Raw genomic sequence first — 25,653 nt, forward strand, 5'->3', positions numbered from 1 at the left:
ATTAGGAAAAGGTTCTTCTCCCAGAGGGTGGTGGAGCCCTGGAACATCTCCCCAGGGTTGCAGTCACAGAACCAAGCCTGACAATTCTCAGAAACCTTTGGCCAACACCCTCAGACACACAGTGTGAATGTTGGGGTTGGACTCGCTGATCCTCGTGGGTCCCTTCCAACTCAGGACATTCTATGATTTGTTAATGACCCAGATTTCATCTGGGGAGGGTGTCTTGGCACCTGGCAGCAGCTATGGGGTGGTGGCAGTTGTGTGGGTGGCACCGATGTCCCCTTACCTGGCTATGACAAACAACACGCAGCTGACTCCCAGGTAGGCGAGGAGGATGTACATCCAGATATCGGGAGACAGGGGGTTGAGGAAGGAGAACACGCTGGGGTTGGTCCCATTGGGCTTCCGGTAGAGGATGCTGACCCCCAGGGTCATAAAGGGCTTGGAGAAGTCAATAGCTTTCTCCCGAACATGGGTGATGGTGAGAGGAGCAACGGCCAGGTCAGCTTTCTATGCGCAATACAGGGAGAGAGAGAGAAGGCATTAGAACCAGAGGTGTTTCCATCCCCTTAGAAACACTCACAGCAATCATGGGTCAACTCCTCCTAAAGTGCAGCCCTGGGGTTGCCCTCTCTGTGTGCACATGGATTGCATCCGCCCTGTACCTCTGCCAGAGGTTGGCTGGAGCTCCTGCCCTGCTCCTGGTGCACGTAGGGGTCTCTGTGCTTGGCACAGGCCCTTAACTTCTTCTCCAGACCTGCAGATTCGCTCTGCAGGCAAACACAAGCTGTTGTCAGAGCCGCACCACATTGCACATGAACTAGAGCTCTGCTCCAGAGCCCTCCAGGTGAGGAGCCAAGGACTGGACTCACAGGAACACCTGGGACAGGGCAGGCAGAATGTGGAACTGATATAATAAGATCCAGTTATTACAAACACTTCTCATCACCTAAACAAGACTCACTGTTGGTATGTGAGGAGAAAGGCGCGGAGAGAGGTCACTCTGGAATAAAGTTGCACGATGCAATATCGCAGCATGGGGGAAAAGGTTCTATTTAGAATCATAGAATAGTTTGAGTTGGAATAAACCTTAAAGATCATCCAGTTCCAACCCTCTGTGATGGGCAGGAGGCCCCATCCAACCTGGGCTGGGTTCTTAAAAAAACCTTCAGTAAATGCATCCAAGGCCACCTCAATGTCATCTGCCTTGCTGGGGGGTTTCAAACCTCTCTTTTGGTCCCATTGACTTCAGAGGAGACGCAGGACCATAAATCATGTTTCTGGAGTGGAGCAGTACCTCCCCCATGCCAGGCTCCTGGCGTACACACACAAGATATATTTAACATCTGGTTCTGAAAATTAAAATACTAAATTAACCATGAGCGATAATTACCTAGAGATATAGTGGATTTGTCATTCCTCGCAAACTTTAAATCAATATTAACTATCTTAACGTGCTTTATTCAAAGAGAAACTATGGGCTCATGGTGGAAATTGGTGAAGATCTCTGGCCAGACTAATGGTCTCGTTTGTCCTTGTGAATCTGTGATGAATATCAGGTGAATAGTTTTAAATACAGGAATCTGGGCATTTTTCTATAAGAAGAATTTCTACACGAGCTTTTATACCTTCTGCATGTATTTATGGGTGTGTTTGAAAGGGTATTCTCTCCAAAGAACATAGCTTTAGAGGTCCTGGATGGAAGAGTTTTGGGAATTCTCTAACAAGGGTAAAAATAGGTATTTTTTTCTAACATGACTCTTTAGCCGAACCCTGGTTGGTTCATTTTCTGTGTCACTTTCCAAATGGAAATCTCTTTTTAAATCATCTTGGTACAGAAAGTGTCTGTTTCGATTGCTGGCATTTGTTAGAACTTAAGAGAAAATGGGAACAGTCTGTTCAGTCTGTTCCCAGTGAGCCCTTTTTTTCCAGCGGTGGCTGGGGTGAAAGTGGCTTTGAGAAGTGGGCAGGTAACACTGGCTGCCCAGCTTGAGATGGTGAAGTTCTGCAAGAAAGCTGGGGAGGGACTGTTTACAAAAGTTTGGAGTGATAGGATGAGGGGCAATGGGGATAAACTGGAGAGGGGCAGATTTAGACTAGACATAAGAAGAATTTCTTCACCGTGAGAGTGGGGAGGCCCTGGAACAGGTTGTCCAGGGAGGTTGTGGCTGCCCCATCCCTGGAGGGGTTCAAGGCCAGGCTGGATGGGGCTTGGAGCCCCTGAGCCAGTGGGAGGTGTCCCTGCCCATGGCAAGGGGATGGAGGTGGATGATCTTTAAGGTCCCTTCCAACTCAAACTATTCTATGATTCTATGATCCCAGGAGCAGAGTCTGCCTCTTTGGTCCTGTCTTGGTGAAGGGTGCCCAGGTTAGAGCTCACTTGAAAATGTGGGTTTAGTGGTCTCCAAAGTCACTGAACAGGAACAGCAAAAGAAATGCAGCATTTCAGCTCCTCCATCACTTCTGTGTGGGTGTCCTGGCTCAACAGGGAAAACCGAAGGAGAGATTGAAGGATTTGGTTATGGATTTTTCTGAAGGAGGAAACAAACGAGCGGTTCCGTGGTCAGCGCTCGCTCATAAGCCTGTCTGAAAGATCCTAAGCCAAATTTGTCAAAAGGATACAGCAAGCCAAATAACAGCCAGGAGTTTATGCTTTAAATGAAGAGAGAGGAATCTGCATGGATGCCTAAGGATCAAACCGCTTTTGGTGCAGAAATAAAATTTTACTGTGTCATTTCAGCAGCTCCTGTGATTTGATCGCAGCTCCGTGTCCTTGGCAGTAAATGTCACACGCGGACTGAGCAGAGCGTGTATCAGGGAGTCCAGTCCGGTGCGGAGTCCTGCGTTATTAAAGGCAGTGTGAGGCTGCACTTAGACACCCTTTTTATCAATGCAGATTTTTCTGAAGGTGGCTTCTAATTAAGGGTTTGCTGACTGAGAGGATCTAAATCAAAACCAACCAAGGGTGAAGCTTTCATTTGTCATGCTCTGACATTACAAACTGGGAAGTCAATTATCAGGCCCTGACTGCTTCCTTCACTCAACACCAACTTTTATGCTGTTGCCCAGGAAGATGGGTTTTATTCAAAATGAGGAATTATAGCAAGTGCCAGTGGCTTAAAGGCACTTATCCAGCAAAACCACTTAAGCACACGCTTCTGTTTTACTGTAGCCTGCGTGCCTTCCAAGTCTTATGCATGTTCCTAGGTGTTCTGCTGAATTGAGGCCAAAAAGATGAATTTTGTCAAGGCTACGTGCCAAAATCAGACATTTCTCTAACACACGTTGAAGAGTTTGAATCTCCTTAGTCACCTAGTGTTGCAGCCTTTTTGCTTGGGTAGAAGTGATGTGGGTTCACCATTGAGTGGATGGAGGGCTGCGCTTACTGCAGGGATATTTGGCTTTTATCAGAAGATGCTAAGTCTTATCTTTGAGTTGTGAGTTATCTCGGGAAGGTGGCCTGCAGGTCAGAACAGGTCTTGCACAGCCACGGTCGCTGTGGAAATCATGCAGCATCCCCCCGAGGCTAAGGAAAGGTATGTGTGACCGCCAGTCACAGCAGAGCCCACAAACAGCAGAAGCACCAAGATAAATATTTATTCAAGAAAATAAGCTGCCTCAGTGCTTATTCTGCTGATTTGAGTTAGGTATTTACATAAACTAATTATGTGTGTGTTGCCTGAGCGACAGGTAAATAGTGCATATTTTACTTATTTAATTGTTATTCAGGTGTCTGTCTGGCAGCATCCAAACTGTCAGCCCTCAGCCTCTTTTGCCACCACCAGCACTGGGGCTGAAGTGCTTTTCAGCTTTTCTGCTCTCACCACCCTGCTTCAGGTCCATCTGTGTCCCCATCCCTGCATTCCTTGCTTGGATGCTGTGCTCCAGCACCCTGTCCCCCAGGGGTCTGCCGCAGGCTGGCCTCACTCCTGCATCTTTCATAGAATCATAGAAAGGTTTGGGTCAGAAGGGACCTTAAAGCCCATCCAGTCCCACCCTGCCATGGGCAGGGACATCTCCCACTGTATCAGGTTGCTCCAAGCCCCATCCAACCTGGCCTTGAACACCTCCAGGTCTCTTCCATCCCAAAGCATTCTATGATTCCATGAATTACTGGCTGAGCAGGAAATGAAGGAAGGGAAAAGCAGGTTCAGAGAGACCTGAAGAACCACACAAAGAGCTTGTGCTCCCAATGTACGCTTCAGTGTGCTTCCATCACCTGGATCGCTGAATGTGATAAATATGAATCCACCCAATTAAAAGACTCTGAGAGCAAAAGGAGAAAGTGCCACCAGCTGTTTTGGCTTCTTTCCATCTCCTCCCTAACGCTGGGTTCCTGCAGCAGCTGAATAAGAGATGGAGGACACTACATCCAACAAAACTGTTTTATCCTTATTCCTGTCCCAGTGGCTTCCAAATGAGTCCCCAGCTCATGACACTTGAAATAAGCATCCACTAGTGCCAGAACATTAATAGGAATGCGGCAATGGGGTGGAATATGTATTTCTGCCAGAATTTACTGTCAATAAATGCTCATTTATTGTGGAAGTGTTATATCAACTGTCATAAATTGTCCCTAAGGACAGATATTGCATCTTCTCTATACTTACCACTGGCAGGGATTTCTATTAGAAATCCTATTATTTTTCCTACCTTTTTTATTCCCACATGAGGCTTCAGCTTGAATGGAAATTTGATATGCACTGCCTCAGCAGAAGACAAGTTTTATTTGCAAACAAGTTTGTGCAAAATGTCCAGAACAACTCACTCTGCTGCTTTTATGTGAGTCTGATGACAAACAACAGGGAAGAATTGCAGGCATTATTTTGCCAGACAAGTAGAATTTATGAATCAGAGTGGATAGGCCACAATGCACAGAGTCGTTTTGCTTGTATCGGTAGTAATTTCTATGAATAAACATCAATACTAGTTCACTGCTGAGGAAAGCGGGAGATATGATAGCTGTCAGGTTCTCCATTTATTATGGATGCAGGGCGCAGGAGCAGCTCGGTGTCACCTGGGTGCCCCAGACCTCTGCAAATTATATTTTGGGTTGGAAGGACCTGAAAGCCTGTCCAATTCCAAACCTTGCCATAGGCAGGGACACCTCCCACTGGATCAGGGTCTCCAAGCCCCATCCAACCTGGCCTTGAACACCTCCAGGGATGGGGCAGCTACAACTCCCCTGGGCAACCTGGGCAACCTCTGCAAGAGTGACCAGGGAGAGTGACGGTAAAAAACTAACTGCAGTGAGGGGAGAGTCTGGTTCTCCAGGGAATGTACAGAGTTCCATCTGAACAGGCATTCTTTTGTGATGCAGGGTGAGCAGCAGATGAAAGGCAGCAGGGCAGGGCTTTTTGCATCTAACCATGAAGCTGTCTTCTCTGGATCTGCTACTGGGGACCTGGCAGACGGGGTCATGCTGTGAGCTGCTCTGACTGCTGTTGCTTTTCCTGTTTATGCTTAAGGCCAGACTAGAAACAAAGCAATTTTACAAAGGATCATAGCCTAAGGCATTACTGCCTATGGCCAGGCATGTCTGGATCAAAGAGGACAGAAGAAAGAGGTGGATGCAAGACTCCAAAACAAGCTATGAGAGCTATCTGTGTAAACAGCCCATCCTGCATCACCCCCACTGTGAGGGGTAGGCACCACCATCCCTAAAACACAATAATTCTACACCTGCCTGGGCTACTGTGCTGATGCCGCTGCCCTGCTCCCCTCTGGCTGTGTTCCCAGCCCAGCACGAAGCCATCCTGAAGGATGGGCTGCCCCTCGCTTTGCCTATCTCCTTTTCACCAAAATTCAGCCTCACATCTGTCTATTCCTGGTACACTGCCACTCCCGTGGCTCTCAAACCTTCTGAGTGATGGCAACCACCGTTTTAGCCTTTTTCTCCATCTCAGGAGTACCCTCTCATTTGCGCAGTCGTTCAACCATCAGCTCAGCCTCCAGAGCTGGTGCATCACAGCAGTTGTAGGGGCTCAGTCTCAGATACACGTGGCTTAAGTGGGTCCTCAGCAATGAACAGACCTTCTGTGTAGAAATAATCCTGGCTTGGGTGTTTGGACCTCGCAAAATCCTATCATAGAATCACCAGGTTGGAAAAGACCCACTGGATCATGGAGTCCAACCATTCCCATCAATCACTAACCCATGTCCCTCAGCACCTCGTCCACCCGTCCCTTAAACCCCTCCAGGGAAGGGGACTCAACCCCCTCCCTGGGCAGCCTCTGACAGGGACCAATGACCCTTTCTGTGAAAATTTTTTTTGTAATGTTCTGGCTAAACCTCCCCTGGTGGAGCTTGAGGCCATTCCCTCTCGTCCTGTCCCCTGTCCCTTGGGAGAAGAGCCCAGCTCCCTCCTCTCCACAACCTCCTTTCAGGGAGTTGGAGAGAGCAACGAGGTCTCCCCTCAGCCTCCTCTTCTCCATCCTACCTGCTTTATCCTCCCACGTGAATGATCCCAACTCTTTCATGAGAAGGAAGCACTGAATTCAGAGGAAAGCTATCTCATGCCAGATATCCAACTCTCAGCTCAGGCAGCCCTGTTTTCATCACTACAACTTTGTTTGAATGCCGACTCCAACGCTTTCCCTGCTAGGTGTGAAATAAATTTGAACTTTCCCATTGCAAAGTGCCAATCGATTGTTCCTTTCCCCACACGATTTGGAGATGCTTTGCTGCTGAGGAAGGGCCCCATCTGGTTGCAGTTACACTTTTTAATGCTTTACATAAACACTGCTATAAAAGGAATGACATGCAGATAAAGAAAATAATGGCTTTGTGTGGGGTTTGGGCAGTGGTTATAAATCGCTGTGAGGTGTGCACCCACCCACAGCTGTTAGACAGCAGAGTTTGAACTTGTTGCTACAGTAAAATTTGGAAGAAGAGGGGATTTGGTGCACTCCTGTGTGTTAACATGGTATTTAAATAGTTAGCCAAGAAATACTTTAATGCAGGCTGACCATGACTTTCATGTTACTTAAAGAGCTTGTTCTCATTAAGTCCAGAGGACTGCAGAGGAGGGCTACAAAGATAATCAGAGGGCTGGAGCACCTCCCGTATGAGGACAGGCTGAGAGAGTTGGGGTTGTTCAGCTTGGAGAAGAGAAGGCTCCAAGGAGACCTTAGAGCAACCTTCCAGTACCCAAAGAGTCTACAAGAAAGCTGGGGAGGGACTGTTTACAAATGCTTGTGGTGATAGGACGAGGGGCAGATTTAGACTAGATGTGAGGAGGGATTTCTTCACTGTGAGAGTGGGGAGACACTGGACATGTTGCCCAGGGAAGTTGTGGCTGCCCCATCCCTGGGGGTGTTGAAGGCCAGGTTGGATGGGGCTTGGAGCCCCTGATCCAGTGGGAGGTGTCCCTGCCCATCACAGGGGGTTGGGACTGGATGGGCTTTAAGGTCCCTTTCAACCCAAACTATTCTATGATTTTATGATTCTCCATTTCTTCTTGATCTGTCTCTTTTATCTGACTACATCTTCAGGAATGGCTGAAAGCCTCCTGAGAGCCCTATAACATCTTGCAGGACATCGGAAGTGACATGATTTAGACTAAATGACAGCCTGGCTTCTATTCCCTCTATCTTTCATCCTGCTTTGGAGCAGTGAGAGCCACAGCCTCTGCTCCTGGAAGCGGGTATGGGACCGCAGGAGGCCGTGTCCCAGAGCACGCTGCCAACGTTCCTAGCCTGTCCTCTGTGTCTGTTCCTATCTCTGTCATACACATCACTCCGAGTGCAAAGCCCCGTGCTCTTCCACTGGGACATGCTTAGTGTCACTTGTCTGACTTAGCAAGGCTGTTGTGTAAGAGACTGAGGTCTGTGTTTTGAGCTGGGTGGAGTTTTCTGGAAACAAAAATACCCAGGCAGGTTTGCACAGCCTGTGGCAAGTTCCCTGCGAGACTCAAGGTCCTGCTGCCCCAAGGGCTATCTCTGCATGGCCTTGCCACTCTCCCTGCTCCTCCAGAGTGAGCCATCTAAGGACTGCAGGGCTCTTCACAAACTGATTAAGCATCACTTTGTTCCTATAAGGGACATATTTGTTGTTTCATAATCCATTTTACAGATGGAAGAAGTAGCGCACAGAAGCAACTTGTCCAATGTCATTTAGGGCAGACAAGCCAAATCTGGAAACACAACCTAGATCCCCAAGCCCAGCTCCACAGTCACCACCGGACAATGCTCCGTTGTCTGTTCACAGCGCAGCTCATTTAGTGGAGTGACTCACCCAGCAAATGCATTCTTCTCACAGGAACTCTAAGAGCATCAGAGCTGCAATGTACGTGGGGTTATTTTTGTCCCTTTGTCTGCTTAGGGAATGTTTCGATTCACGGCCAGGAACTTGAGAGGTGGTCCAAGGGCTGCATCACTTGAGCAGGATGTTCAAGGGAAGAGAGCTGTGTTAAAACACTCTGGACTCTTCTAGGTGTTCAGAGGGTGGAGCATTTCCCATCCAAAGATGGGCCGAGAGAGTTGGGGTTGTTCAGCCTGGAGAAGAGAAGGCTCCAAGGAGACCTTAGAGCAGCTTCCAGTGCTAAAAGGGGCTCCAGGAAAGCTGGGGAGGGGCTCTCGATCAGGGAGGGCAGGGAGAGGATGAGAGGGAATGGCTTTCAGCTGAAAGAGGGGAGATTGAGATAAGATCTTGGGAAGAAATGTTTTGCTGTGAGGGTGATGAGGCCCTGGCCCAGGTTGCCCAGGGAAGCTGTGGCTGCCCCATCCCTGGAGGGGTTCAAGGCCAGGTTGGATGGGGCTTGGAGCCCCTGATCCAGTGGGAGGTGTCCCTGCCCATGGCAGGGGTGGAACTGGATGGGCTTTGAGGTCCCTTCCAACCCAACCCATTCTATGATCCTATATGACTGTTTACTGTGCTGCATAGGTCACAGATTAATTTTGTCCTGGTATTTTCTTCCGGAAACTGTTTCTGGGAATAAAAGATGAAACCAACAGCTTTTCCTAACTGGGATTTTGAGATTACTGGATGTGACAGAGGCAAAATAGCTAGTTAGGAAACCAAGCAACCTCTGGCCACGAGTCAAGGTTGCAGAGTAGGTGACTTTCTGGTGGCTGTGAGAGTAAAGCTGTCCCAACAGTTTCAGTGGCATTTAATGGGCTTATAGAAGTGGCCAAGGAAGGAGAAGCACGGCTGCTTAGTTGAGGGGGGCTCTGTTTTAGGAGATTTTAGAAAATATGCTCTGTTTATTTTTTATATATATATACACACTAAAATGTCCCCTGCATAACCTGCTCTTCCAGTCTGGATACATCATTTGGATTCAGCTGGGACAGGTCTGAGGTCCCTGAGGCCAGGGTTGTGCCCTGTTATCAGGGGCAGAACAGTCAAGGTTTAGCCCCCAACGCAGCTAAATTCAGCAGCTAAAACTGTGCTTGCAGCTCCCTTTTCCACACCCCCAGAGAAAGGAAAATGAGAGGAAACCACAACAGTGTGCAACAAAGGCAGAGCCCAGGCAGGGTTAGGAGCTCGCTGCTGGTATCCTGAGAAAGGAGACAGCCTGGGCACAGCCACCCCTTGCAGCCTGCGCTGCAGACGGGCCCCACTCACGTGGTCGATGAGTTCCTTGATCATGCCGTTCCACTGCCCCTTCTCATCCTGCGCCCCATATTTCCCGTCCTCCACCAGCCGGATCTCGTAGGTGAAGCCCAGGATGATGGCCAACTCCTTCAGGAGGTCAATGCAGTAACCCTCAAAGCGGTCGTTCCCAAACAGGGCTGTGTCGGACTTTCGGAACATGACAAAGGGCTCTTCCTGCACACGGGAAGGCAAAAAGTCCTCATTAAGGGTCAGTTGTGGTCTCAGCTCCCACCAGAGGCAAGACCACCCCTATGGGTCAACCTGAGCCCCAAGGCGCAGACTCTTCAGGCAGGGTTGGCACCGTGACATGTTGGGAATAAATTAACTTTGCACAGCACATCAGCTAATTAGCAACCTTGTTTACACCACAAAATTTAATTTTGTCTCTTCTGAGCAGCCAACTGTTTTCAATTTGGTAGGATTTCAGGGAGAAAAATAACCATTTCATGCTCTGAAAATGAAGGCTGTTGAGAAACAACAAAAGAAGGGAGGACAAACTCAGCCCCAAGTCTTGCACAGCAGGAACGCAGCTTCCTTGCACGAGAGTCCCTGCTGTTTGCTGCTTTGAGCGAGATGCTGATGGGTTAAATACATGGTGAGAGAGCCAAGTGTGAATGGTCGCCAACCCAAAACATTCCCCACTTCAGCTTGGTCTGGTTTTGTCTTTACTGGCACAAACTGATGGGATAAGGTGCCCTGCTCCTGCCCAGAGAACGTTTCTGCTGTCTGTGCAGATATATACTGATATAATTTGTGAATGTGGGAAGTCCTGGGTGCATCCTTAATCACAGCAGTGCCAGCACCAGGGAAAATTACTAAGAAAGTGCTTTACAGCAGGCTTTGTCCCATGGATCCCTGCTTCTTTAGCGAGGGCTGGCAGATGAAGTTAGCAAACACACGGCGCAGCCCTTTGGTGGATACCAAGCTTGGGCAGTCACCAAGGACGAGGGACGCTAGGGAGCCGGAGGGAGAAAACGTGTAGAGGACAGATGGAAATGGCAAAAGATGACAGGCAGCAGGGAAAAGCTAGAAGGCAAGCGATGAGATCTCAACAGCAGCTAATGCAGAGCTCAGTTCGAAGGTATCTACAAGGCTCTTGTCCTTGCCCATGGGGTGGCTGGGGAGGGGAGGGCTCATGTTTTGCTCTGCCAAGCGAGCTGTGAGTTCTTGAGGGATGAGGGACAGCAGGGCTTGATGTCCCAGGAGGAGAAGCCTGGAGTCCCAGCTAGAGGACAACCGAGATGCCCAGTTTGGTGAAGTGCAGGTGCCCTGCCCCAGGAGGTCTGGAACCCAGAGCTGGGCTGTGTGAGCCTGGAGGTCAGATCTCCTCTCTGAGCAGGATCTGCCAAGCCTTCCTCTGCCTGGGAGACCCCTGCCACCCCCAGGGTGGGCACAAGGTATCTGCTTGTCCTTAGAGCAGGGACAAGAGCAGCCAAGCTTCATTTGTAGGACTGGGAAACAAATCTGATAACATCACGCCCACAGAGTTTAATTTGGCACGTGCAACTTGGTTAAATCCTGCCCTCCCTGGCCTCCTCCTCAGCTTTCTTCTCTGGAATTAGCGCTTTGTTTGTGGATCAGCTGAATCTATGGATCTTGATATAAATACAACAGCTCCAGAGCAGCTATAAAGCACTATTAATTTTGGGAAGCACTGTAGGGATTACATACATATTTAACAGCCGAAGCACTGAACATTAGGACGCCGCTCGCTTCAGTAATGTATCTCCAGGTCTCAAACATTTCCTAGGGGGTAATTCTGAACTCTGTGAACCACTTATTCACGGACTATTTCACAATTTATTACTGAAAATGGCCAGACATCCAATTCACAAGCTCTCTCGGTTTGCTAATCGATTTCTCAGTGAAGGTGCCCTCAATTTCATAACTTCACAGTTCCCATATTGCTTGGGGAGAGCAGCACTGGCTGCTGGGGTAATATTTCTCTTCAACAAGTCACTGCAATATGAGCAAAAGGGGGAAAAATAACCTTTCCTGCTTCTCCTTTTAAAGGTTCCTCCTATGGCTTTTCTACAATCGTTTGCACCAGCGCAAAAGGACAAAGAGGTGTTGCAAATGCAAATATTTGCTGTATTTCCTTTTGAGCATCCAGTATATGAAAATGCAGTTATTGCAGAACTCGAGTCTAAGCACATTTCTCCTCCTGCAGGCAAGGGAATTGGAGGATAGCTGTGGTTCCAAGGTGGAAACCTCATGGCACGCGGCAGGCCCAAGGAATGATACAATTAATAGGAACTGATATAGTTTGTAAATGGTTGTGGTGTATGAGATGAAAATACTGCCCAAAAAACCCATGTCAAAGACAGATGGCTGACAGGTCTCCTCCTGGATCCATCATTTTGTGGTATGCTGTGATCTTTGAGGTGCGGTGATTATCGTACCCTAGACCCAGACGTATCCATGGCTCTGGCCATCCATCCTGCTCCTGACAAGATGCACCTTTTCTGGTTTCCATCAGTCCTGTCCATACAGCTGTCACTGATATTCCAGACCTGAGCCTATCCACTATCTCTTGTCCTCAGCCCACGTCTGCGTGCTCCTCCAGCTCCCTGCTGTCATCCCTCGAGCCCTCTTCCCAGTCCTACCAGCCATCCCACCCCAGGAATTGTCCCCGACGTGCTGCACACAGCTCTAATTAAAGAGAAGAGGGGGAAGAGGAGTCATGATCTAACTCCCAGAGAGTGTTATTCAGCCTCGGTATGGGCTGAACAGTGCCCTCAGAGCTGATCTGGAGCCTCCACCTGAGAGTGACTCAATGTGATGTGTTATTCATGTTGGCCTAAAAATACACATCTCCCCTGTACAGGTACTGGCAGGATTTTAGGTTACCTTGCTAAGACGAACCAAACCTGGCACGGCAGATCTCTCTATTTGGCTTGTTAGAAAAACACAGCTTAAATTTCTGCTTTCAGAACACACCAAGAATGCTTAAATGCAGAAGGAAAAAAAATGCAAAATCTTTGTGTGTGGTGCCTGAGTGCACACACACTGCTGCAAGGGGCTCAGCAGTAGCGGTCTTGCAAACTAATGTGTGTTGAGTTGTTAAAGCGCCTTTTGCTCTGGAATTTCTTTATTCCTTCTGCAGTAGGTCCTGATGGGAGGATTCATTTCAGTAGCCGTAGCCAGCGGGACAGGAACCCCGTAAGTAGGACCTGAAGCAGGCTGGTGGGAATGGCACAGTAGAAAACTTTTGGACTGGGAAGGGAAGAAACTTTTCCAGTCTGCCCTGCATGTTGAGATACAAAAATGATGCGTTACTGAGTGTAGTCAATGAGCTAAGTCTGTATGCGTCTCTTGGAGAGAGGGACTTTAAGGAATATATTTTATTGGAACAAGTGTTATGTGATGAAAAGAGAGTTCATTAGAAAGGGTGGCTAATTGGCAAGGAAAGCTGTAGTATCATCAATATTTGGCTTATGTTCTGCCTCCTTCCCTTCCTTTAACCTCTTGCTGAGTGATACCAGACCTTTGATTCCTGATATTCTTCTGCTCCGGATCAAGTGTTTCCTTTCTTTAGACATTCTTGGTCCCATTCCTTCTATGGTACAAACCCTCACTCTATCAAGTCCTGACCTTTTGGGAAAGACAAAGACATCATGAGGGATAATGCTTCTCCGGACTGGGGAATAGATCCCCAGCTGGCAGCTCTTTATCATCCTTTACCTTTATGCTCCCTGAAAATACAGAACACGAAAGGACCCGAAAATCCCCGTAGGCAAAGCCCTCACTCAGGAGCAGTCGTGCAGAGGCTGTCCAAGGGCCGTGAGCCTGTGCTGTGTGATACAACCATACAGAAACTGATGCCACTCGTCATAATTCATTAGATAGTAAATAAAAATTCATTCTGATCTGATGCCTGCCGTCAAATCCAATCGCGAGTGTGAGAACAAAATGCAGCGTGACAGTTGGAAGCGGAGGAGACCCGTGAAGCAACCATGGTTTGCTGGATAATGGCATTACTCTTAGCTAGTTTAGCAAATATGTACTTACGAGGGGGGGAAGAAATACGATTGTCACAGCTAAGCCAGGGTCTCTGGTTGTTCTTAGCATTTAACAAGCGTGCTCCTGGCTGAGGTGGCAGTGCTGGATGTCCAACTGCCTGTCCAACACGGAGCTTTCTTGGAGCTCGGCACATGCAAAGCTCCTACAACCTCCAGCATGCATGGAGCAAGGGGAGAAGGGGACCTGAAGCGGAGGAGCTCAGCCGGGACGAGCAGCAGCCTCCTGGGCACGGGGACCATGCATGGTTCCAGCTGGCTCGTGCCAGCCTCACCACCCACCATGTGCTGGCTAGCAGCACTGGGGGCATCAGAGGATGCTGCAGGTCCCCTCCATGCAGGTGCACGAGCATCGTGGTGCCCTGCTGAGCTCAGCCCACGTACGGGGGTTCTCTGTGCCCTCGCTTGGCTTTCTGGAGGGAGATCTGTTGTGGGATGCTGTGAATGATCAGAGATACCAAATATCCCTGAGATTTGCGGGTGGAGGAGAAAGACAAGGTTGCAATCTCCTACCAGGACTGTGGTGACAATCAAAGATCTGTTGCTCAGCGAGTCGGTGACGTTAGGCCCTCGTCCTTTGGAAATTTCTGTGATGTTCAAACCATCAGAAGGGCTCCACGCTCCAACCTGAAACAAAGCAAGCAAACACATACGTGAACACCCGGCTTACATTCCTCACTTGCTTTCAGCATCCTACTGTCCTGGAAAATGGAGCTGGCTGCTTTCCTCTACAGTAAACAGAAGCAAAGCTGAAATCACTTTTGTGTGTCATCTAAACAGAGGCTTTGCGTTAACCCTTCAGTCACAGGTCAACTGCACATCTGTAATAAACAACCCCTACATTGCCCATGAAAGACAACCCCAACGACTGGAATTTAGGGGCTGAATGAACAATTTGCAAAGGTATCGTGTACAGCAAGCAGTCAAACCATGCTGAAGAGTCACCTCTGGGCAAGGGTAAAGCAGAACTAAAACAAACCCTGCCACAAATATGAAGCTATTTTCTTTCTTTTTTGTTTCCCCAACAATTTGCTCTGATGGGGAAAATTAAAATAGACTTGACTAGTTATGCAAATCCCTGGTAGGGACTGTTCCTACCCTCTGCACCATGGCAAATGAGATGGATGTTTCCAACACGTCCCCTTGAAAGGACCGTGGTCACCTCTTCATGGAAGACAAACACCATGAGAGGTCTCCATCCTGGCAACTAATCTGGAGGATGGAGTGGCACCAGTCTTGCTCAGGCATGGGCACAGGCACAAATGGATATGTTCCTCACCAGTTTGAGGTGCTCTGTTTTTCTCAGGCTGCTAATTTTAATAAATTATTACACTTTGAACAAGTCTGTTGACCCAGGAACAGCAAAACATGTCTATATTTAAGAAAAGTAATCCGGGCGACTCTAAGCCTGTTAACCTGATCTCTGTGGTGCAGAATTGAGGTTTAGAACCAAGGCAAGGACTGGCCAAAGGGCTGCGGCAGAGAGATGAAATGTCAGGAAAGCTGGGGGAAAATGGGTTTGCTGCCAGCAAACAGAGCAAGGTGGCCACAGAGCCAGCCTGCCAATGAGAACATCCCAAACCCCAGATGGAAATGGGACAGAACGATCCTTCTGTAGGGTCAAACTGTGAGAGAAACCAAAGGCAGAAAGCTAAAACCCACTGGGGAGCCAGGAACTTCCTGTATTTTATTTATTGCTGTTTTTAAGATTCTTCAACCTCTTCTGCAGTCCAAGGAGAGAACTTGATTTGACTGCATCCCCAAAAAGAGACTCGGTAATGAGCAATGCTGCCTGGCAAAAAAAAAGTCATAAATTCTAGAAAAGCTTCCATGAACTTTCTGAAAGGCTCTAAATATTTCAGGTAGAACCTGAGTAATCCCCCATACCTCCCTTCGATCCCACACCAGCTGCAATGTCAAAAGGTTCTTACTGCGTGTGGAAAAAGAGAAGCAAGTCGAAGAGGTCTCTGCTAGCAGAGCTGCAGACTCAGTTAACAGAGCCTTGCAAAGTTTTCTTTAAGAAAATTAAATACATGGCACTTAAGACTGAATTAATCAGTTTAAAATATTAAAAAAGGAAAGAAAAAGGAAAGAAGTGCCTTCAGAGAACTGCGCGAGTCAGATAGTCAAACTCCCTGTAATTAGGTTTAGTTAATACTGCTGTAATCCCTGGAACATCCAGGAGGTATAAGGATCAGGAGTTCAATCCTAAAGCTCAACAAACATAAGCTATTATACATAATGCGCAATCCGTATGGGATTTGTTTGTAGTTTGGCGTTTTGTTATTTCAGATTAACTATTGACAGAACCCGAGCTCTAACAGAGCTTCGCCATCGATACTTGAAAACCCCTCTAGAGCTGACAAGAAGCTTTGGAAAAAAATAGTAGTGGGAACCGTGAAACCTCTGAATTGTTGGAGGCAGAACTTGAATGGCTGCTCAGGATGCACATCAAGGTTCAGCAGCTTCTTGGGGACTTTATGTGCCACGCTATAGTAATAAATACAGCTGGGGCTGGCTGGGCTCCAGTACACCTGAGGAGTATTAGCTTGACAGGTAGGTATTGTGGCTTATCTTCAACGTTTCCATTCATATGGTATCCGAATGCTCACACACTTTTCTGTTGTTCTACCAACACAGCTCTCTGGCAGTTGGTTGGTGCTGTCGTACACAAAAAAGTTATGTCATTTATTTATATTATGTATTATATAGACAGGCTGAGAGAGTTGGGGTTGTTCAGCCTGGAGAAGAGAAGGTTCTGAGGAGACCTTAGAGCAGCTTCCAGTGCTGAAGGGGGATCCAGGAAAGCTGGGGAGAGGCTCTTGGTCAGGGATGGCGGGGATGGGATGGGGGGGAATGGTTTTCAGCTGCAAGAGGGGAGGTTGAGATGAGATCTTAGGAAGAAATGTTTTGCTGAGAGGGTGGGGAGGCCCTGGCTCAGGCTGCCCAGAGCAGGGGTGGCTGCCCCATCCCTGGAGGGGTTCAAGGCCAGGTTGGATGGGGCTTGGAGCCCCTGATGCAGTGGCAGGTGTAGAACTGGATGGACACAATGGTCCGGGTGGGGTCTCACCAGAACAGAGCAGAGGGATTGAATCCCTTCCCTTGCCCTGCTGGCCACACTCCTTTTGATGCATCCCAGACCATGGTTGACCTTCTTTTCTGTGTTCTCATTTCACACCAAAAAAAATGCCCACCAGGATAATGCTGCGGTGACCTTGAGTTTTGTGATGTGAAGCAAAGAACTACTGCTGTGGTGTGAAAGTGTGGCAGCAATTCATTTCGAAGCAGAGGAAAAAAAAAACAAACAAACCCAAACTGTAAAAAAGGGGGATGGGGAAGTCAAACTGTTCGGTGCCAAGGAGCTTCACAGCGCAGGATCCATCCTTTCCAAACAGGAGGGTTGATCAAACTGCTGCCTGCCGCCTCGGGGGCTGCCGGCTTGCTCTGTGTGATTAATTCCCCAGCCTTAACTGGAAAAGTCATCTGTGCATGTTGGGCCGCTCGCTGCATGGTTAATTGAAAACTCCCTCGCTCTGCTCCCGGCTGGCCTTTCCAGCAAGAGCAGAACCTGTCTCCGTGCCCAAAGGGCACCTCTCCCCAGCTGCCAGTAGGCACCTTGTGCCTGTCGAAAAGCAGACTCTGCTCTAGAAAGAGATTTGCTGCCTGGTTGCCAACTTTCTCCTGTAAATCTGCCAGACGCCTTTAGCAGAACAAGGACTTGGAATTGCTCGCAAAAGGGGTCGGGCTCCAGGAGCCCTCGGTGGCCTCTGGGAGCCCTTCGTGGTCTCCCATCCCATCATTCGGAGCTGGATCAGAGCAGAGCCCCTGGGCATGGCTCCCCAGTGGGATCTGCTACCTCCTGTGCCGTGCTTTCTTCACTCCATGCCACTTGCTGCTCTCCTTTGTCTTAACCGACCTGATCTCACCTTGAAACCTGCGTTCTTGGAGCTTTAATACTTTGCATATTGCCATTTTTTTTTTTTCTAAGTAGTTGGAGAAAAGGAAATTAAATCCCCATGAACACCTGAAAATCAGATTTGCACATCAGCACTGTAATTCTGTGCCCAGAGGAGATTTGTACTAATTAGGAGGATCTGAGGCTGCAGCCTTTGTGCTGAGTCTCCTCTGGGTTGGCTGGGCAAACACGGCCACTGAACAAGACCCTTCCAGCCAGGCAGAACCATTCTTTGCCTTTTTTTTTTTTTTCCTTACTGTCCCTTAGATAACACAGAGAAGAAAAAAAACAAAAATACACGCTGCATCCTCTGCCAAAATCCAGGCTATAACAGGCTGATGCCATTTCCAAGCCTTGGGCAATTTCCACTGGGGGAAATCACACCGAGATGAAGCTTTCAAGAGCTGTTGCCTCCTCAGGGGAAAAGCAACATTTTATAACAAGCTCGGCAAGATAGGGGGTGGGAAATGTTTTATCCCTTCTGTCTTTGGTCTGGGCAAGGAGAGGTTAATGGCTGCTCAGAAAGTTTCTTCTGTTTCCAGTGGCTCAGGGAAGTGCCACAAGGCTTCTGCAGCTCCTAACTGTAATCCCCTTCGTCGCTTGGGGCGAGTGAGTCATGGATGAGGCACAGAAAAGGATCTCAGAAATCCCACAAAGTAAATATCCTTTTATATAAAAACCAGAAAACATGGAAGCAATACAACCAACAACCCTTTTCTCTGTTGCCTGACTACCAGAGTTAAAACCGAGCCATATGCAGATAAGACAAACCCCACCTTACCTTTTCAAGCCCATCTTCTTTGAGGCTGATGATATCCAAATCAAAATCTGTCCGTAAACCACTAGTTTTATTAAAGACAATTCGTCCCGTTAATCCTTCCCACTGTGCCTGTGCATGGGAGAGAAAGTAGCAGGGTTGGTACTTGGCATCACAAATTATCTTTTGCCCTCCACTGCATGTTCTTTTAATTAGTCCTTATACGGGTTCTTCCTCCCCAAAGAGCATGATTAATTAATAATCACCTCTGCCACTGACTGCAGACAGAGATGGAGATTTTCTTAACTCTTTTGCAGTCCTTGCTACAATCTTTGTTCACACCTTTTGTGCTCACCAGCTGTTGCAGGACATGATGACTCAGTAGAAAACTACCTGCATTTATCACGGCATCCTTGTGTGCTGCATTTATCCTTGCAGGAGTGATAAATGCCGGGCTGCAGGGACCCTGGATTTGGGACAAATCCAGTCAAGTTCATAAATAATCCCTTTTTTTTTTGCACGAACCTTCTGATGCTTCCAAGGTGTATGGAAGCTGAAATGTCCTGAACGTCTTCCCTCCTTTTAGATGGAAAGTGGAGGAGAAGATGCCAATAGCTTGTCCATGCTAGCAGGTTTTCTGAAACAGGCATGTGAATCTGGGGGGTGTGGGCTGTGTCAGTGCCCCTGGGTTGGGCTTTGGTGCCCAGAGGGGCTGGGGAAGTTCTGTTCTTAGAGATTTTTAGTGTTTGACTGGACGAGGTCCTGCATAACCTTGTCCGAGTTGGGAGCTATTCCTTCTCTGAGCAGGAGCTTGGGGGAAAGATATCCAGATTAGTTTCAACCAGAATTATGCTATGATGGTGGTTTTTTTCCTTCTGTACGTTTTGCAGCACCACCAAAATGAATCTCTCTGATTTAGGAGGTGAGAGAGCCCCAAGTTTCAGATGCTAGCTGTGTTAGCAGAGCAGATGCTAAGGGACTGCATGGTATATGATGCCTGCTCTGCCTGGGGACAGCGCTAGGATGTGCTATAAGCATCTGTCCCAAGGATGATGCTCCCGTAAGAGTGTGAAGCTGCTAACACAGTTTACTGCTTTGCAATCGCATCTCACAGTGGAGAGCTGGGACTCAGGCTCTTTGCCCCGAGCAGCTCAGGCCGTGCACGCTCCTCGCTGATGGACGCGTTTCCTTTACGGGCGGGGGAGCTTGAAATATCCCAGTGTGAGGGAGGTGGCATAATGTATTCTCAGAGGGGAATGACTGGCATATTTCCCAGTAAATACGCTCCTCTGGCTCTTCCTCATTAATTCCTGAGGAGTAATGACAGCCTCCTCCCAGCCACACCACCCGTGAGTTTTGGGGAAGGCTGCGCTCTGTTTGCTCAGTTGGGCGTGCAGGTGCTTTGCCTGTGGGATGCGCAGCCCCCCAGGAGCTGGAGAGAATACAGAGCATTTAGTAAACCCAACTGGAGCAAACGCAGCTGTGTGCTGAGCCCTGCATCTCTGGCAGGGCCAGAGGAGAGAGCACTCACGGGTTGCACGGCTCCTGGGTTGGGATGCCTGGCATCACCAGGGCACCCAAGGGGCTCTGATCCTTCCAGCGTCCCCCCATCTCTGCAGGTGAACCCCAAGCTGCTCTCCTGCCTCTAGGCAGGCTGTAGCTACAGAGGAGAGTGTCCCCTCACCTCCTACCCATGCATTTGGTCCTGTCCCCCAGTTCCTGGGGAGCGCTGACAGCAGACTTGTTGAGGGTGCCTGGCACAGCCACCGCGCTGGCCCCTTTGCCTCTTGGCAAGGGGGAACAACCGGGCTTCACTGAAAACTCTGCAGCGATCCGGTGCAGCGGGGCCACGATCTGTGCATGCACGAAGCGCGGGGGGCGCTGGCACCGAGGGGACCCCAGAATCTCTGCACGAGCATTCCCTCTGGGAGCTGCTTCGGCTTTGCAGGAGCAATCACCGCGTGTTCAGATTGCGATGGGGAGGAAGCTTATCCCTGCAACGAGCTGACACGGTGCCAAGGAGGGAAACAACAGGCAGGCACTGGAGTGTGAGGCTCAGGGTAATTTGCAAAAAGAGCCAACCAAACAAATTATTTACACTCTCTTTTGGCAGCCAGCTGGAGCGGCTTTCTGCAGAAGTGAACAAAACATGAACAAGGAGAGAGAGGGGCAGAGACAGGAGCGATACCATCTTCAGTAACTATTAAGAAAAAAGTTCATTCTCTCTCTGCCATGGGAATTATTCTTCCTTTCTCCTCTGTGCTCTGTACGGCTCAGGCAGCACCCAGGCTGGGAGAATTCCCACTGCACTTACAGACCTGGGGTTGGAGGGTTCTCCTGCAGCACAGATTGCACTGGCAATTAACAACGTACTTCCACCCTTTTCTGATGAAAAACCATAGAGGATTTTATACTCAGCCTTTTCAACGTGGCCCGATCATGTATCCTATCCTGCAGCCTGTTTCGTAACTTCCCATGTGAAGAGCCACAGGAATAAAACGCCCTTAGGGTAAATAAGGGGTTTTTTTTATCACAAAGACAGATCTGGTAAGGTCTGCAGTATCTCCCTGCAGCTTTGCCTTCTTTTTTTCTTGTCTGAGGGCTCCTTTTTGCAGACAGAGCAATACACAGGGTGGGTTCAGGCTCTTTGGGGAGGGCTGCCTGCCCCTCACCGCTGTGCTCACCCACTGAGCTCACTGCTCATCAACACCCAAGGGCTGAGGCTGCTTCTGTGCTTAAACCAGATGCAAACGAACAATTACATGGGCTGAGCAGCGAGAAATCATAATGACTAAAAGCAGAGAGGGGATGAAGCTGCCACCTCGCTCCTCTGGTTCCCTACTTGCTAAATCCACTGCTCTGCCAAAGCTGCTCACGGCACAGAGAGACGCACGGCGCTGCCAGCTTTGCCGCTGGGATTTAGCTGCACTCAACACCCTTTGTGGACCCCGAGCAAATGTTTCTGCAAAAGGCAAATGGTTATCCCTCGGCTAAGGAATGGTCTCAGAGACTGAGTGCTCCAGCTGCTCTTGACGCAAGCAGAGGCCAGGACCAGTCTCAGTGACAGCATGGGAGGTTTCAGCTCGGTTTGGATGGTTTGGCACGGCTGCATGAATGTTATTTGGAAGGCAAAGATAGGATTTTTCCTTTCTGGGTGCTTCCATATCTGTGCTTCCACCCAGTTGTACCTGCCCGGGCAGCGAGGATGCTTTATAACCCTCTGCCTGCCAAATCTCTCTCCCCCGTGGCTCCGTACCTGCGCGCTGAGCAGCTGTGCCGCTCCTGCTGGGGATGTTTTGTGTTACTGGGCAGAAATGATGGTTGCAAATCATGCTTTTTACCTCTTTTATAAAATTCATGAAGCGGCCCCCAAACCTCCAGGCTTTGTGCCGGTGGCACTGCAGGGAGTTCACGGTCATCTGAGGGGCGCGCTGGTAGCAGACGGAGACCACGTGCACCGCGTCGTACAACAGGGCAGCGTCTGTCTAAAGTAAAGGGGAACAGCATTTGTGTTGGTGGTGGTTCCAGAGCAAGGAGACCATCAGACAGCAGAGCAGAGGGGGGTTTAATGCTGCAAACCCCTTCGTAGCAACCCCCAACCCAACACCCAATGGACTCAAGAGCGTTACTGTCCTGGTCCACTGCTCCTCCTGGGGGTCTAATCCTACAGACAGTGCTCCAGGGCAAGGCTGGGCTCTCAGGAGATCACTGGCATCTCAAGAAATGAACCTAAAAGGGTCTCGTATAAACCTCTGGGCTGACCTCTCATGCAAAGTGCCCTCAACACTCATAGTTCTGCACACAGAATCATAGAATGAATCATAGAATGGTTTGGATTGGAAGGAGCCTTAAAGACCATCCAGTTCCACCCCCTCTGCTGTGGGCAGGGACACCTCCCACTGGATCAGGTTGCTCCAAGCCCCATCCAACCTGGCTTTGAACGCCTCCAGGGATGGGGCAGCCACCACTGCTCTGGGTAACCTGGGCCAGGGCCTCCCCACCCTCATCATGAAGAATTTTTTCCTACTGTCTTGTCTAAATCTTCCCCCCTTTCAATTTAAAACCATTCTCTCTTGTCCTATCATTACACGCCCTTGTAAAAAGTCCCTTCTCAGCTTTCCTGGAGCCCCTTTCAGTCCTGGAAGCTCCTCTAAGGTCTCCCAGGAGCCTTCTCTTCTCCAGGCTGAACAACCCCAGCTCTCTCCAGCCCTTGGATCATCTTCATAGCCCATAAGAAAGCCTCACAACTGTGTTTTTCTGTTACCTCTTTTCTGTTCTCTAGACTAAAAGATCAGAGTCCTGTCTTGAAATGAAGAGATTGTGAAAATGCATTTGTCTGTGTGCAACTATTCTGCTATTTCTAGTTCATTAGCTATTGTGCTGTCGAACAAGGGGACCGGCTCTTTCCAACTGTAGATGATAGTAACTGAATTTTCTCGTGCAATCTGTTTTGTCTGAGTGTAAAAAAATACCTGTATGAGGACACATTATCCACACTATTTTATATACAAGGAAGGAAGAAACAGCAAAGTTAAGTGGCTTGTCTGTGGGCATGGAATTTCTACAATGACCCAAACTGTCATTAAAATCAGGACCTCGCAGATTTGTAACATCTTTCTGCATTTCAGTGAATTGAGCTAGGGAGAACTTCTTTTTTTCCTTCCATATAATGCGATGGGTTTAGATTCAATTTGAGATGCCCTGTCTCGCCTCCAAACACTGATCAAGAGAATTGGATTCATTTTTCACTCCAATATGGTAGTGAAACTGTGTTATTTGCTGGGTTCACATGCTACAAAACAGATGTGAACATAGCAACAGTGTAATAAAACACAATAAAACAAAGTGATAAAGCAAATCAGTGGGCAAGTATCTAACAGGCCATGGAGAAAAATCCTCCAGTGCTGGAAGCTGTCCCTGTGGTTTTCCCTTCCCTCAGCACCTGAGCATGAAGAGCAGGCACTGATCTACAACCCGTGGGCTTGTATTTAGAGGAGGGTTTGTAAGTTTGGAGCTGGGGGAGATGGGGCACAGGAGTATGTCCAAGATGATTTGCGTTAATTACTACTGTAATTGCTGAGATCAAGGCCTGGCTGGGACAGACATCAAGTAAACAGAGATAAAAAGCTGGTGAAGGGGCTGGAGAACAGGCCTTGTGAGGAACGGCTGAGAGAGCTGGGGGTGTTTAGCCTGGAGAAGAGGAGGCTGAGGGGAGACCTCATTGCTCTCTCCAACTCCCTGAGAGGAGGTTGTGGAGAGGAGGGAGCTGGGCTCTTCTCCCAAGGGACAGGGGACAGGACGAGAGGGAATGGCCTCAAGCTCCACCAGGGGAGGTTTAGGCTGAACATCAGGAAAAAATTTTTTGCAGAAAGGGTCATTGGTCCCTGTCAGAGGCTGCCCAGGGAGGTGGTTGAGTCCCCTTCCCTGGAGGGATTTAAGGGACGGGTGGACGAGGTGCTGAGGGACATGGTTTAGTGTTTGATAGGAATGGTTGGACTCAATGATCCAGTGGGTCTCTTCCAACCTGGTTATTCTATGATTCTATGGTTCTATGATCTCCCCACACAGTCCCCACGAGCAGCCGAGCACCCAGCTCCCAGGAGCCAGGAGCACAGCAAACGGCTGGACTGGGGCAGGCAGTTCACCGAGATTGATGCAGAAAGAGCCAAAGAGCCAAAGCTATGCCCAGCAAGGAGCTTTGCTGCAGCTTTGATGACTCCTTTTAGGGTCTGATGGCAGCTCCGCTCTGCTGAGTTACTGCTCAGAAGGTACAGCACCTGCTCGCCCATCTGTCTTCCCGGCGAGGCTGTCTCCGACCCCTGTAACTGCTGACTGGCTCCCTCCTTCCCTCTCCCTTCAGATCTGCCAGAACTCCCCTCAAAAGTGGTAAAGCCGTTCAGACTTTCACCTTGAAATGGCTCCCTGTGCCCCTCCTGTTCTTTTATTTTCCTTAGAGAACCTCAGTGTTCTTCAGCTTCCTGCTTTGTTGCAGCATCATAGAATAGTTTGGGTTAGAAGGGACCTTAAAGATCATCCAGTTCCACCCCTTGCCATGGGCAAGGACACCTCCCACTGGATCAGGGGCTCCAAGCCCCATCCAACCTGGCCTTGGACCCCTCCAGGGATGGGGCAGCCACCCCTGCTCTGGGAAACCCAATCTGGTGCCTCACCTGGGGTGAATTGTTACTAGCACAACAACCAATAACTATAACATTTAGCCCTTAATGAATGTTCCTGCCTTCCCTACCACTCTAGTGTGCTTCCCAGGCTTTGTTTAAACTTCTCGTACCATCATCACACCGTCGAGCAGTCCCAGCTCCGCCTTGGGCGTGGACTGCAGCCTCTCCATGGACCACTTCTCAATGATGGAGGATACGTGCGGGTTCTCCACGTTGAGGATCCGAAAGCCGGTCAGGTTCACTCCAGAGTAGCGATATGGTTCTAGGTCTAATGCATAAAGATCCTTAAAAGAGAGAAACCAGTTTAAACATTTTGTTTAGCTTGGTTTTGCTTGTCTTTTCTGCTTCAGTTCATCTCTGGGTTTGAAGCGAGGAGGCAGAGCCCGCAGAAGGTGGGAGGTAGGACAATGTCCTCATGAATTTGGCAGGTTGTACTGTCTGTTGTGATCAGCCGCTGCTTGCGGAGACTCGTAGGTGCCAGTGGAATTCGGGTGTCGTCTGTGCAGGTTCACCCACCCACACAGCAGCGGGAAACTCCTGCCAAAGAACTCCCTCTCTGCATAAAAGAGGCGATTGAATTGCGGGGAGAAAAACAGAATTGCTATCTGTAACAGTGAAAAAAGACTCTTGTGACCAAGGACAAGGCAGAGTTCCTGTATCTGAAGCTCCCAGGGGCCTTTCCGTGGAGGATTTGCTGTGAGTGCTGAAGCCCACAGGGCGCTGCGGATGCCAGAGTGACTCTGAATGCAGAATGCCAATTTGCAGACAGCTATCAAAGAGGAACTAAGACGCATTTCTTGACATTACGACCAGCCTACACAGTCTGCAAATGAATGAGAGTGCCCTTTATACGCTTTAAAAAATGACAGCCAGGCAGTCCTGAGCTCTGCTGGCAGCCAGCCCACGAGCATCACTTGGCAGACAGTGAGAGAGGGGCATTTGGAGGCCTCTGCTAGTGCACTTCTTTAATGCATCTTTTGGCTCTGCCTCGTGTCTTAATATTCACGTCAGTTCAGGGATTGACTTCACTGCTCAGTGACTAGGCTGAGCAGTTTGGGGTTAGACAGCACGGCAAGAGCGTTCCGCAGCTGGTCTGCTCAGCAGGAACCCAGGGCGCTGACCTGAGGGGGATTGTGAGTGATTGTG

The 25,653-nt window shown here is 49.0% G+C and overlaps 1 protein-coding gene across 1 annotated transcript in view; it reads right to left on the reverse strand.

The window, feature by feature from the left end:
• The window catches only part of GRIK3 (glutamate ionotropic receptor kainate type subunit 3), a 120,858-nt gene that overhangs the window by 19,801 nt on the left and 75,404 nt on the right, over positions 1-25,653 (reverse strand). Inside the window, exons 6-11 of the mRNA XM_069875340.1 lie at positions 24,618-24,791; positions 21,670-21,813; positions 18,353-18,460; positions 14,130-14,243; positions 9,568-9,771; positions 287-510 (exon numbers count right to left, since the gene is read on the reverse strand). Of these exons, the coding sequence (XP_069731441.1) occupies positions 287-510; positions 9,568-9,771; positions 14,130-14,243; positions 18,353-18,460; positions 21,670-21,813; positions 24,618-24,791 (968 nt within the window). The remainder of the gene's footprint in view (positions 1-286; positions 511-9,567; positions 9,772-14,129; positions 14,244-18,352; positions 18,461-21,669; positions 21,814-24,617; positions 24,792-25,653) is intronic.

Source organism: Phaenicophaeus curvirostris, chromosome 23 (genome assembly GCF_032191515.1).
Source record: "Phaenicophaeus curvirostris isolate KB17595 chromosome 23, BPBGC_Pcur_1.0, whole genome shotgun sequence".
NCBI classification, from domain to species: domain Eukaryota; kingdom Metazoa; phylum Chordata; class Aves; order Cuculiformes; family Cuculidae; genus Phaenicophaeus; species Phaenicophaeus curvirostris.